Source organism: Thermobia domestica, chromosome 18 (assembly GCF_964235325.1).
Source record: "Thermobia domestica chromosome 18, izTheDome1.hap1.1, whole genome shotgun sequence".
NCBI lineage: Eukaryota > Metazoa > Arthropoda > Insecta > Zygentoma > Lepismatidae > Thermobia > Thermobia domestica.
The window spans coordinates 22,307,460-22,322,031 of NC_137471.1; the positions used below are offsets into that span (position 1 = coordinate 22,307,460).

At 37.4% G+C, this 14,572-nt stretch overlaps 1 protein-coding gene across 5 annotated transcripts in view; it reads left to right on the top strand.

The window, feature by feature from the left end:
- Neos (nuclear receptor coactivator protein neosin) overlaps positions 1 to 14,572 on the top strand; it is a 93,717-nt gene that overhangs the window by 17,805 nt on the left and 61,340 nt on the right. For 3 of the 5 annotated variants that reach the window (XM_081746600.1, XM_081746602.1, XM_081746603.1), the window contains exons 2-3: positions 2,462 to 2,662; positions 9,409 to 9,516. In XM_081746600.1, coding sequence (XP_081602726.1) covers positions 2,491 to 2,662; positions 9,409 to 9,516 — 280 coding nt within the window. In that variant the 5' untranslated portion in view covers positions 2,462 to 2,490. The remainder of the gene's footprint in view (positions 1 to 2,461; positions 2,663 to 9,408; positions 9,517 to 14,572) is intronic. The other 2 variants (XM_081746601.1, XM_081746605.1) reach the window with 2 other exon arrangements.

The following is a 14,572-nucleotide window of genomic DNA, read 5'->3' on the forward strand; positions in this document are numbered from 1 at the left end:
CTAATAAATTCAGCTGCCGATTTCTTCACTGTGGCATAAGGGGCTATGACTTAATGTATTAACCATATCGGCGTGGATAATATACGGTATTAAACCCCTGTTATGAAAGTATTCGATAAGTTTCTATTGTCAGTTTCTCCATTTGGTCAGAAGTTGTTCGTTTTACTTATATATATATATAAAGGTAGTGGGGAATGTAGTGAAGACCTAAAAGAAAATTATGCCAGTCAGTCGTTAGATTCAGACGGAAAGCTTGAGTAAGTACAGAGTCTGATCCATTTCCATTCGCTTGCACACAGCAGCACCTGTCAAACCGGGTTTCACAGACCCCACACTTGTATCAGTCCCTCAGCTTTTATGTAGCAGTGGGCAAAATGCCACCGGGTAAAAAAGTTGCATTTGGGAACAGTGCGTCATGGTTCTTTCTCATGCAAACTTTACCTCCACAATCCACATCACAAATAAAATCGCATCCAAAGAGGGCGTCAATGAAACTCGAAAGCTCTGTGTTGAAGAAGATCCAGGATATGACGACATGTAAGAATCCATTAGCTTAATATGTTACGGCCAAACGATTACGTAACTCAATCAACAGTGAACGTGCAGTCCATCAGAAATTAAGGCTGTAAATTGTCTGCAAGGGTAGAGGGCTGTATGATCGCCACTTAACTTATGATCGCTGGAAATTCTGTGTGACAGTGTATTAAGCCTGGTTCTATCTAAGTGACTGGGAAAAGTTCAGGTGTTCTTCAAAAAGACGGCTGATATTTAGTATCTCCCCCAATCTTGCACATACAGGCGTGCGGTTTTACTGTACGGATCCATAGTATGAGTAGTAGTAGTAGTAGTAGTAGGAACGTGTTAGTGGCCCCGCAGGGGTTGGTTGGGTTCTGTTCTTGACATAAAATAGGCAAATTAAAGAGTTGGGGGAGATACTAAATGCCATCCAAAAAGACCAATATAACTTTGTGCATTTAAAAAAAAAAAAAAAAAAAAAAATGCTACGAAGGGAGGCTTTAGACATGTAAAGTCCCAAGAAATTTCCAAGATCAATGATACTTATTACGTGCAACATGCTTTATCCCTATTGTACACACAACAGTTGGGCGACGACATTCATTACAACTGCATCAGGACAAAGCTTCAAGTCCATGGCCAAGACATTGCTGGCCTTCTACCGTCGCATGGCAGCTGCAACTGGTATCCGTATTTCGTTCGAAGATATTCCTGTTAAGAGTCCAGGTGCTAGTCTTAAGAATTGCTGTGCTTTTCGACTTCTCAAACGGCACTTTTCATCACGTCGGATTCGTACGGTAAGTGGCTTCTGTAAAGTCTGCAAGCAGAAGTGGAATAATATACCGTTGGTACAGCTGCAACGAAGTCTGCTGCAGGGGAAGCTCCGATTGGTTCATACAGGTGGTAATTACATCGAGCTTCATCGCTTTAGGTGGGGTGTTGTACCTTATGTAATTAACAACTTCAATTTATTAAACGGAAATGGATCAACCTCTAGGTAATACTTCTCTGGCAAATAGTTCTATGAAAAGAAAATTGTAAACACGATATAAACCGTGAAATGCGAGGCGTGTCCAAAAAGTAAGTACTATCTTGAAATTCGGCCTCTGCAGCGCTGTGGTCAGCGTCTCACCCATGCGCGATGTGTACTTACATCTCTTGGCAAGCCACGGTTGCCATTATAGAAACACTCGACATTATTTATGTTTGTGAGTAGTTGAAATGTCTTTACTGATTGAGAATTCCGCTGACTGTGAAATACGCGCTGTGATTCATTTTCTTACTGCCAAAGGCGTGAAAACGGCTGAAATTCATCGGCAGATTGGTGAAGTGTATGAAGAAAACATTATGAGCGATAACAAATAACTACGAAATCGTAAAAATATGTTCCCTTTCACTTTTTTTTTTTTTTTTTTTTTTTTGTGACCTTTCTGCACCAAAGCTTCAATGATGATAGGTCACCCACTTCGCTCCTCCTCATGAACATTCGTGCGGCGTATCTTTGAAAGTTGTAACCCATTTCCGTACCATTCCATCGCTCATAATGTTTTCTCGTACACTTCACTAATGTGTCGATAGATTTCAGCCACTTTCACACCTTCCGCACTAATAAAACGAATCACAACTACTCACAGACAAACGTAAATACGGTTGGATGTTTCCGTAATGGCGTCTGGGGCTTGCCAACAGATGTAGGCACACTGCGCATGCGCGGGATGCTAACCACAGCATTGCAGTGAATGAATTTCAAAACGGCACTTACTTACCGGACATGCTTCGTATTTGTGTATGTAACATGTATTATAGGTTTCATGATTCTTTTTCAACAAGTATTAAAAGCATAACGTTATGTTTTAACAAAACGAAAAACATTATCGTGTTCTTAACTTTGTGCGTTTTGTTTTTTTGTTAATGTTCCCTGTAATATGTATATTCTTTGCTGCAGAAGACGCGCGTTGATATTAATTTGTGAAGATGAGCTTCCGAGACCTATATGCCAGTGAGGGTGACAATCCTTATGCAGAAAGACTGCATATGGCCGATCCAGCCACGGCTAAATCTCGGATATTTGTTGGGAACATCTCATCCGCTGAAATTTCCAAGAAAGATCTTGAAGACCGGTTTAATAAGTATGGAGCGATATCTGGTAAGTGGGGGTCATTTTTTTTAAGTGCATTTGTCCATTGTTCATTTGTATTATTTGTGGATGACATATTTGAATGCAATAGAAGAAATCTTGAAAATCGCATGACATTTTTATTATGTTATTCTTACCTTAATTGCTTCCGTTCCCATTTCCCAATATTGAAATTGAGTAGAAAATTTCAGTAATGTTGCCATGAATGAGCTTTGGAGAATCTAAACTTATTGTTGCATGTATGATTCCCTTATTAAAGAATGCTTTCAAATATTAAAGAGCATAAACAAAACGGAAAAATTCCAGGTGCGATTTAAAATACGAGTCTGGGCCGTACCTTTTTTAATGTTTTATTTATTTATTTATTTATTTTTGCTTTAATTTTCGAATTTTTGCTGTTTTCTATGTGCTTGGATTGATTAAAAGCAAAGTATGATAAATTTGTTTCCTTGAACCTCAAATATATTTAATTCCATGGAGTTGCGAGTATTTTTTTAGTTTACCATATTATTATATGCTATATGTGTCTGTATTTTGGAGAATTTTGAAAAGAAGAACGAAACATTTTGAGAAATTAAGAGCCCTACCGTAAAGTTTGAGAAAGTGAAACAAAACGTTCTTGAATGATATGACCTCAGAGTGCTTGGCAAGGGAATGAAGTTTAATAACCCTCTTATTGTTTTATGTTGTACACAGCAACACCTGGTTCAGCACGCATAAACAATAAAAAATTATAACGGTAGTATCCGTTTGCATTACGGTGCGAGCGATTCCGGGTTCGATTCCCGATGGGGTCACTCGGTGAAAAAAGTGTAACACGCTTTTTCAGGCCAGTCACCCTGAATGAGGTTTTCCTGGATTTTCCTCATTCACACCAGGCAAATGCCGGGGTGGTACCTAACTTATAGGTCCCAGGTCGCTTCCTTCCTTCCCTTTCCCCGGGTTGTATGCTCGCCGAGGGACGTCATCCCTCAGATCGTGATGGGCTAAATGGCTTTAGATGCCGAAAGCCCAGAAATCTATATCCAAATCCGTTTGCATTATATGTATGTAAAATGGAGACTAGTAAATATAATGAAACTATCAAAGTACATTATCACTCTAAATATCATCACTGATTCTTATAATTAAGTTTACACAATGTAAGTATTAATTGCTGCTTTTTAGTTCATTTTATGTGAGTTGGATGAAATTTAGAGGAAATATATTTTCTGTGTGGAACCTAATAAGAAATTCTTCCTTTTGTCTTTGTAAGTCAAATTTTGGCCTTATTTCTAATATACCCTATTACAATGTTGATCATTTCATTATTCTGAAAATTCCTGATAATATATAAGAAACTTGTCCAAAAGTATCGGTATCGGCAGTATCGGCCTCTTCAGTATCAGGTATCGGTGAAAAAGTGGTATCGGCTCGTCCCTACTGGTATGTTTAGTATTGACTACGTTCACAGTAGTGCGGAAAGTCAGTACACATTACCACTTGTCACAAATCGATAACATCTTATGAGACAGTAGTGAAAATTTTATTATTCCTAAGTACAGTAGCTGTAAATTAATATCAGATAGTTTTAAAAAAATAGTGAACCTTTTGCACACCAGATGGCGTTAGTGTTCCCAGTCTTAAGGTATATGAGATTCAGCAGATCAGGTCTACCATCATTGGACAGCTAACAGTTTGAAGCTAATAGATGTATAAAAAGTGCTAGAATTCTTATATTTATCAGTCGTAAGATATTGCATCGTGAAGGGGAGTGAACTTCCAGCAAGTGCTGCACTGGCCCGTGAAGAGAGACCTAACGATCATACCACTATTAAAAAGTGTCCACATATGAATACATTGGTAATTGCTCTTTTTATACTGATTTGAGGATGTCAAATCCAATGGAACTATTTCAGGGTTCCTACTAGTGAGGGAAGTAGGGAAAACGGTAAAGGTCAGGGATAAAGACTGGAAATCGTGGAAATTTTATATGGAACGTTGCTCAGATTTTTATGGGTGGTAAGTGGAATGTACGTATGAGCAATTGATTATTTGTCTCTATAGAATAAATGTTCTTATATAAATATTCACTGTTTTTTATCCTTATTTATATATCAACGTCATCCGACACCTGTCATAAAAGTCAGGGAATTTCCTGCCAAAGGTCAGGGAGAAGTCAGGGAAATAGATTTCTAAACATATCCGTCTATGGGGTCACAGGAAAAATGACCTCAAAAGTGGAATTTTTGAAGTACCATTTATGTCACAGGTAAAAGTGCTCACGCTTGTATACATTTCTAATTACACTTTTTATACTATGTAATAAGTTGAGGATAATAATTGAAAAAAGTAAAAGTTCTCATCTAAATTGATACAACGTTGATCAGTAATGCCAAGTGTGGCGATTAATTGAACTATTATTCGAACTGGACGAAGTGGCTGGTGCCACTTTTGGACTAGTCATCAAACCGGTAGAATCTTGCATTTGTAACTTTATTGAATCATTGTAATTCAGAGTTTAAAAAAAAAAAAAAAAAAAAAAAAAAAAAAAAATTCGAATTGAAGATAGTGTTTCTTATGGTAAATCACCGATAGTAATGAATAGTGAGAAAATGGTCAAGTTAGTTGTGAAAAAAAAAAAATGATTGAAAGCCAAGTCCGTTATGTTGCAAGTGACCCCAGATATTGATAAGAGAGCATTTATATACAGGGTGAACCTGAAAGATGTGCACACACCGGGAGGTGATTCGTGACATCAGGAGACAAAATGTCGTCTCGTATGGTGCATTGATGTGCATATCTTTCTATTCTGTGCCAATTGTCAGGATTTGAGTTTCGATTCCAAGTTGGCACCCCTGTCACTCGTATTCGACAATGTGCAAAAGGACTTCTTATTTCCTTCCACTGTGTTCATTTTCGTTGTGTTCATTTTTAGAGTGGTTTGTATTGTTACTTTGTTCAGGAAATTTATACTTTGAAATTATGTTGAAAATATGTACAATTTTTCAGCAGATCGGGTCTAATGTTTATAGAACGTTTTTGATTATATTATCATTAGTCTGAATTGGGTGCTCCAAGCACGGGCGTCGTTAGCGGGGGGATCCCCCCAGATTTTAGTCAAAACTGTTTAAAGAAACTATAGTACTATGTATATATAACTTTTGTCGGAAAAAGGATTTTGATTTTTGATTCATCCCCCCCAGATTTAAAAATCTTACGACGCCAGTGCTCCAAGGAAAAAAATTGAATTTCTTACAGTTGGATTGAATTTTTGAAGATAAATTGCAGAAGTTGTAGAGTTTATATATATATATATAATAGTGTGTGTCTCGAAAGTCCCCTGACATAGTGCAACTCTGTTATTATCAGAGTTGTAACAAAATGTAAGACCGTCTCCAAATGGAAAACCGTCTCCAAGTATGATGTTTTCAATCTAAAGTGACGGAGTTTCTTAAATTGGACGAGCCGTTTGGGCTGTACACTCTTTATGTTCCAAATGTTACATTAAAATGCAACGTTGCCATTTACCTGGACCCACAACATAATGTGAATGGGGGTTGGCCATTGACACGTTAGCGTAAAAGACAGTAACTTCATTCATTTATGTCAGCGTTTCCCAACCTTTTTCAACTTGCGGCACACTACGGGTGTTACTTGGATTCTCGCGGCACACTTACAGATATTATTATTTGTAAATATAAAACACAGCAGTATTTTTTTCTGTAATTATTGATCTTCTCACAGAGAAGAAAGCTCTATCACTGTTTTTTTTTCCCTATGGTAAATCATTATGCTTATTTTTCATTCTAATTTAAAAATAGAAAACACTTGCAATGAAATATTGGACTCAGGTTTTTAAAAATACGCTTTCTTTTTAAAAACTGTATCCAACCTTTTACTAAGGAGGAGGATCACTAAATAACGAACAAACAAACAAACAAATCTCTTTTACTTTTAAAATACAAATGTAGGTAAATTGTCGAAAGGATTAAACGATACTTTAAATTTTCATGTTACGAAATAGTCTGCAATAATAAAGAAGCAATAATGGTCATAACAATGACAACAAATACTTTTTTCAACATTAGAAATGTACAGAACAGTAATCCGGTATGGAACTTAAAATTGCAGATTCATAGTAATGTGAAATATAAATATACATTTTCCCCTACGTTTTTCAATTTGATTGTTATAAAATTAATAGTTTTGTTTCGATTCCTCGCGGCACACCGGTTGGGAAACGCTGATTTATGTTAAGGGTCCAGGTAAATGGCAACGATTTTCATTTAACATTGGGCACATAAAGTGTGTGCAGCACAAACGGCTCTTCCGATTTAAAAAAAAAAAAAAAAAAAATCCTTCACTTTAGATTGAAAACATCATATTTGGAGACTGTTTTCCCTCTTACATTTTGTTGTAACTTTGATAATAACAGAGTTGCTTTATGTCAGGGGACTTTTGAGACACTATATATATATATATATAGGGGGGGGGGGGGCGGATTCAGGATATGATCAAGGGAAGGGCTAAACCACAGTTTGCAGCTTTATCCAGTGTATACCTGAGCGTCAAGGGGGGCTATAGCTCCCCTTGGATCCGCCCCTGTATATATATATAATATCATTGCAGTCTATTATTCTGTAATTACGCAATTATTATTTGGCAAAAGTACGTCAGTCTTTAACGGTATTAAATATGGAAGTGTGCTTTGTAATTACGGGTTGCCGGATGACTACGGGTTGGACATTTTTGAAATACCTTAACACGCGTTACAACTAATTTGAGGGTCCTTGATCCAGTGAAACTGATTAAAAACATACGTATCCATGGGATTCCTAGAAAAGTGATCTTAAATTTGTGATTTAATTAAATATAAATATTCTAGCTTTGAGGCATTTTTTTTTCTCGTGACTCCATGGATGGATATCTTTTGAAACAATTTCATTGAATTGAGCAATCTCAAATTAATATAAAATACGCAATTAGATATTCATTCAAGCATTGAATACTGTATGTAAAACTGTTGTAATCTTATATATAAAAGAGAACGCACAAATCCTTTGTTCCCTCATCACGCTAATACGGCTGAACCAATTTCTTTCATTTTTGGGGGGTTATTAGGATTTGGACCCTAGATGGTTTTTATCATATCACTTTAATTTTCAATTACCAGTGTCTTGAGATAATTGACCATTCAAGTGTCCATAACGTACAAATCCTTTGTTAGTTCATCAAGGTAAAAATAAACGTATTTATATGCAACCCGCATGACAGTGTCACTCGGCGGGTTAACATAAATGACAGGCGATATAATGTTAACATTTACTGCAATCTACTATGGTTTTTATCATATCACTTGAAAGCGAAAAAGTAAAAATTATCTAAGTAACAAAGTTTATTGCGTTCCGGGGTGACCGCAGCGAAGCGGGGCGGGTTAACATAAATGACAGGCGATATAATGTTAACATTTACTGCAATCTTCTATGGTTTTTATCATATCACTTGAAAGCGAAAAAGTAAAAATTATCTAAGTAACAAAGTTTATTGCGTTCCGGGGTGACCGCAGCGAAGCGGGGTGAACGCTACTAGTAAGGAGTAAAACATTAAACCATGGAAAATGGGCGCTGACGTAATTGTTGTACATGAAGAAAGAGCTTGAAACATTATTAAAGAATATTTTACAAAGTGTTACATTAATACGTCTACATTAAGTTTTTTTCTTCTTTTATACAGAGTTTCAATACTTTATATGTAATTTTTCTTACATCGGACCGAATTACCTTGTGTGGCAGTTTTTCTGGCACTTCCATTTTCCTCGACAAATCACAAAAATCACTTCACACTAGTCATATACAATAACAGAACGAAACGAATATTGATTGATTGGCTAGATAGGACGGGGACCTACAGCTTAACATGGGACACAACTCCATCCACACGAGTGTATTTACAGTTTATGAACCATATGAAATAATGTAACGATACATCTACGAGGGGCATTCAATAAGTAAAGAGACAAATTGCTATAGCTCAATAAAGATTTATTTCAATCTTTCAAAACTAAGGCTATTTTTCAATATAATCATCATTTACAGTTATGCATTTGTCCCATCTTTCTTGCAGCTTCCTAATTCCCTTGGCGAAGAAATCTTTCGATTTACCCCGAAGCCACCTTTGTACCGCTGCCTTAACTTCCTCATTGTCTAGGAACCCATCTGGCGCACGTTTTTCTGTACTTTAAAATGTTCCTAATGACATTGTGAACAGTTCCAACACTTACTTGAACTTCCTCAGCTATCATTTCAACAGTAATTCTTCTGTTATCACGAATAAGTCCGTCAATCCTCGATTCCAACGAAGAACCAGAAACTTCCACTGGACGTCCACATCGGGGTTCATCACCTTGTTCGGCCACTTTTAAACCGATCAACCCACTTGTACACATTCGCACGGTTCATACAACTGTTACCGTACTGTCTCAGCATTCGAGAAAAAAATTTCACTTGGTTTTACACCTTCTGCGACTAAAAACCTAATGACTGAGCGCTGTTCTTCTAAGGTGCAATCTTCTAGAGGACTTGCCATGATGAATTGATATTTTTGAAGTTATGTTGACATAAAATTACGAAACAGCAGATCAGAGCATATCCCAAGGTTGCCAGCTAACACCCCTGAAACAAGAAAAAAAAAATTAGTGTTAAAAATATAGACTTTGTCTCTTTACTTATTGAATGACCCTCGTATTATTGTAATTCTTTTTATTCTTATTTCAGGTGTTACTCTAAATAAGGGTTTTGGATTTGTTCAGTTTGATAACGAAGATAGTGCAGCAGAAGCTGTTAGACAAGAGCATGGTTCGATATTCAGAGGAAAGCGAATTGGTAAGTTCAATATTTCGTGACAAATCGCTTGTTTTAATTTTTAATTTTCTTAACTTCGATTGCCCCAAGCAAGAGTAATTGAGGAATAAATAGATGTTTGTATTAAGAGCCAGATCAGCGGCGAGTGTTGTTGCTAATTAGATCGCGCGGAAGCTTACAATAGGAGAGCTGCTGGAAAAGTTTCTGCAAACTACTGCTAACAACGTGCCTAGTTTTCCGCTATTATAAAATTCGAAAGAATAAACGTTTCTACGTTTAAAGTATCTTTGATTGTCTATTTAAGCCGATTCGTTTAGTTTTCACAGCAATTGCAAGAAGTAGTTTTGTGTGAGAAATAGAAATTTCTCGTGAACTCTTTCGGGCAGTGATTTTTGATTATTCAGTCGAACACCGAAACACTGCATCGAGCTACTTGTTGTGGTGGATAAAGCACCATCCAATAGGACTGTTCACAATTGTTTTCCGAATTGTTTCCCATTGATGAATATTGAGAAGGTTGTCCTTTTACGCTTGTTTTTGCCTGTAATGTTGATGCCGTGCGTGAAATGATTTGAGGGAAATCGGCATGTAGAATACCGTGAGATTCAGGCATCCTTAACCCTACGTACACCAAAGGGTTGTGCGTTACACCGTATACCAAGTGAGGATTAAAGAATGTCAAACACACACATCATTATTTTCTGTAACGCAAAATGTACCTAGTCTTGCAATAAATACTGACACAGGAAGGAGCAGTCCTAATGTAAAGAAGAGCAGATCCAAAGAAATAAATTTACTTGCAAGAAGTGCATACACCACTGATACAAAATGTGTAGACGTTACTCAAAATGACCACCATGCGCTTTGACACAAACCCTTAAACGGCGTGGCCAGTCATCAATGGCTGTACGCACATAGTCCATAGGAAATGTGTCCACTGCTTTGATGAGGGCACGTTTGAGATACTCCAAATTGGGGTGGCGTTTGGTACAAGCCATGGTCTCTAATCGAGACCACAAGGCATAGTCTAGAGGATTGAGAGCTGGACTGACTGAAGGCCAATCACTGGTAGCAATGAAGTCTGGCACATTCGTTTCCAGCTATCTTTGATTCACCTTAGCTTTATGGGCCGGTGCAGTCTTGCTGGAAGGTCCACGCTGAACCTTTTTCACAACTTGAGAAGCTTCTCTGGATGTGTGAGCATACACCCTGCCATTTTGTTTGTTGAGGTTGAGAATTTTCTCATCAGAAAAGAGAATTGATCTGTCTTCCATCCGCGTACCTCTGAAGCAAGGCCTTGCTTCTCACCTTCCTGTTTGCTTTCAGTGAGGGGGTTAGGAAATGTCCCGTTGATCGGCGGAAAGCACCTACCTTAAGGTCACTTCTGAGTATCCTTGACATTGTTCTTTGCGGAATGTTCATTTCCCGGGACATAATTTTTTGCTTCCGAAGGGGGTTTCGACGAATTCTCTGTCTGACCGCCTGGATGACTTGTGGTGTTCTACTGCTCCGCGGTCAACGTGGTCTTTGGCGGTCACGTGCGGAGGAAGTCTCACAGTACCTTGCTGTGGTCCAATACATGAATCTCAGTGTGATTTTCAAAGGTTGGAGAAGTGAAAATCTTCGATCTTTGTGACCATTCTTGTGTAATGCAATCATAGCTACACGGTTCTGTTCCTGACCTCACTCCATCTTTACAATGTCACGGACCTGCAAAGAAACATGAATTGCACAATGGGTGCCTTCCCTTTCAATTCAGGCAGAGCATGTACCATCACCATCTCAGATATTGTTGAAACTTTTTTATAGCAACTAGACATGTTTTTAAGAGACCCATATTTTTTTGTTTTGTCGAAAAAAAATTTCCCGCCAACTAATGGGCCATCAAAGACGGGGAGTACAATTTATGAATTGTAGAAGACATGGAAAATGGTCAACTTCGGAGCTTCACATTCGGCTATGGAGACAGGTAGAGTTATAATTCTTGTTGCGGTATGTACATAGGGATATAAATAAACTATATTTTATTATAGTTTGGTTTGCGCATGCGTATCTTTTTGTACATAAATTAACAAATGAACGTCAATTTATCTGAAAAGTCGAAATTTGCGAATTGTTTTCGAGCACTTCCGGTTAGAATTTTAAAATTCTATTTTCACGGTTGGTAAGACCTGGTTACTCGCTTTCAAAAAAAAAAAAAAAAAAAAAAAAAAAATAATAATAATAATAATAATAATAATAATCGCTTCTATGTGCAACCGTTTTGTCGCAAAAAAATTCCAGAAGTTTTCAAAAACCGCCATTTTCTCGAAAGCACCATCTTGTAAAATTCTGAAATTTTATCAGATGGTTCAAGTTTACATGAATAATAAACACACTAAATATCATTCTCGACTACTGCTTCACGAATCAACTGCAGCCTTTTGAAGTTAGCGGTTTCGTTAACTTTGATGTCACAGTTAGCAACACTGGAAACAATAAAAGTACAATGATTTGACGATGTTTGTGGTTCAAATTCATTAAATGAAGAATAAAAGGTTTTCCTGGCTTTAATATTTTTTTATTATTTTGATCAAAAAGGCTCTCTGAAATAGTAAAATGGGTGGGTGGAAAGGCTCGACTAGACTACCACCACATAACCGTCGGACGTAAAACTCAAAATTTCATTTCATTTTCATTTTTAGACTACTACCAGTTCTTTCTGCTGGTCTAGTGGTTCTGGGTTCGATTCCTGTTGGAAGAGCACAAAAATGTTTCACAAATCGCCAATAGATAGCACAATAATTCGAAGCCGGTGATCAATTTTGAAAGTTTGTTCAAAAACAAATTGAATTATTAATCAGGGAATAAACCGTTCGGTGAGCGGTCCCGGGTTCGATTTCCGGTGGGGCACTCGGTCAAAAAAGTGTAAAACGCTTTTTCAGACCAGCCACCCTGAATGAGGTTTTCCTGGGTTTTCCTCATTCACACCAGGCTAATGCCGGGGTGGTACCTAACTTACAGGTCCCAGGCCGCTTCCTTCCTTCCCCCAATCCTTTCTTCCTTTCCTTTCCTTTCCCCCGGATTGTGTGCTCGCCGAGGGACGTCATCCCTCAAAACGTGAAGGGCTAAATGGCCTTAGATGCCGAAAGTCCAGAAATTTAAAATCCTAAATCCAAATCCTAAACCGTGCAGGTTTTTTTTTTTTTCCTCTCCACTTTCGAGGGACTATAATAGAAGAAAGTATCGTGATCGTAGATAAAGTCGAAATTCGGGATTTGAACGATTTACACGTTTCGTGGCTCCTGGATGCCGAAAAGCTGATTTTCGACATCTGAACCAAAATTTAAACATTTCATATAGAATTTTCCAGAGGTTTTTTTCTAATTTTCTTTCTACCTCCCAAAATAGAGAAGTTTACTGAAAGGTGAAAATAAAAAAGTTGCCATTTTCTCTCGAATGTCTAGATTTTGTGTATATTTCATAAAGCAGTGTTTTATTAACAACCATATACTTTGGTATAAGACATTTCTCTGAAAAAAAATTCAGAAGTAGTTGTTTATTCTGAGGGGATAAGTTTTATTTTTCAACGAACTTAGAAAGTTCGTTACTGAATTCCTTCTTTCTTTCACACTCTCTCGCTCTCTCTCTCTCTCTCTCTCTCTCTATCTATCTATGTCTATCTATCTATCTTTGCGATTTTTTCATTGCATTCGATAGAGCACGAAAAGCTATCTGAAAGAAGTGATGGAATTCTTCGCGTCACTCTTACCATTCCCCGAATATTGGCCAAAATTTCCGATTTCAGGAGATTTAAGAAGCCATATCTCGGGACACATAAGTCATAGAGGGATGATATTGGTGTTGATCAATACCCAAGAGAATGGTGAACATTTTGGTGCCAAGTGGTAACCGGTGGCCACTAACTGACTAGCCACCGTTCCCCAGATATTGGCCCAAAAAAAGTTCGGATTTTGGGAACGGATAGCTATATTACAAGAATTTTCAATGAGTATAATAATAAAGTACATAGAACAATTGGTATAAAGCCTGTAGAAGTTAATAAGAAAAAAATAATTCTTTTTTAAGTTCGTTCTGGTAATGGTCGTGGAGCATTCTCAAGTGGTTCTTTTTTGAACGATTTTCCCAAAAACAACTCAGGCGATTTTGTTCATATTTCATAAATAAATGTTTTATTAATAACCTGAAAATACGGCATAGCTCATTGAGCTGAGCGAAGCGAAGCTCTTATACTCGGGTTAGCCGTTTGGTTGTCCGCGAACTCCTCCTAGACCGTTTGGCCGATCTCAACCAAACTTAGCACGCTGATAGAGTATGTCGTGCTGAGTGACAACATAGGTCGAAATCAAAAATCCGATGTACCATCGAGGAATAATCACCGAAAAACGCTTCCTCCTAGACCGTTTGGCCGATCTCAACCAAACTTAGCACGCTGATAGAGTATGTCGTGCTGAGTGACAACATAGGTCGAAATCAAAAATCCGATGTACCATCGAGGAATAATCACCGAGAAACACTTCCTGATTACGTAGTTTAAGCTCGCTCAGCTCATTTCATTGCAATCGGGTATATCCATTGCATTCCTAGTATATATATGTCTTATTAATAATTTTACATTACGGGTAAGTGGTTTCCCATGAAAGAAATTCGTAAGCAATAGTTTACTTTTGGGAGGGGGAGGGGTATTTTCGGACGATCTTTTGATAAACGATTAAATCGATTTTGTTCATATATTCATAAATAATAATTTTAGGATAGTTTATTCTTGAGGTTGAATCTTGTTTGGGACGATTTTCTCAAAAGTGACTTAAGGCGATTTTTTTCACATTTCATAAATAATTTTTCATTACAGTAGAGGTTGTTTTCTATGAAAAATCCAGAGGGGATGGTTTACCCGTAGAAAAGAGTTTTTCTAGGACTTTTCTTTTTTTTCTTTCTTTTTTTTTCAGAAATAACTCAGATGATTTTTGTTTATCTTATAAGTTCTTTAATAACCCTGGAATACTACGTAAATCATTTCTCTTGGAAATATCCACAAGAGATAGGTTACTCTTGGGACTGAGATGGAGTACACTTG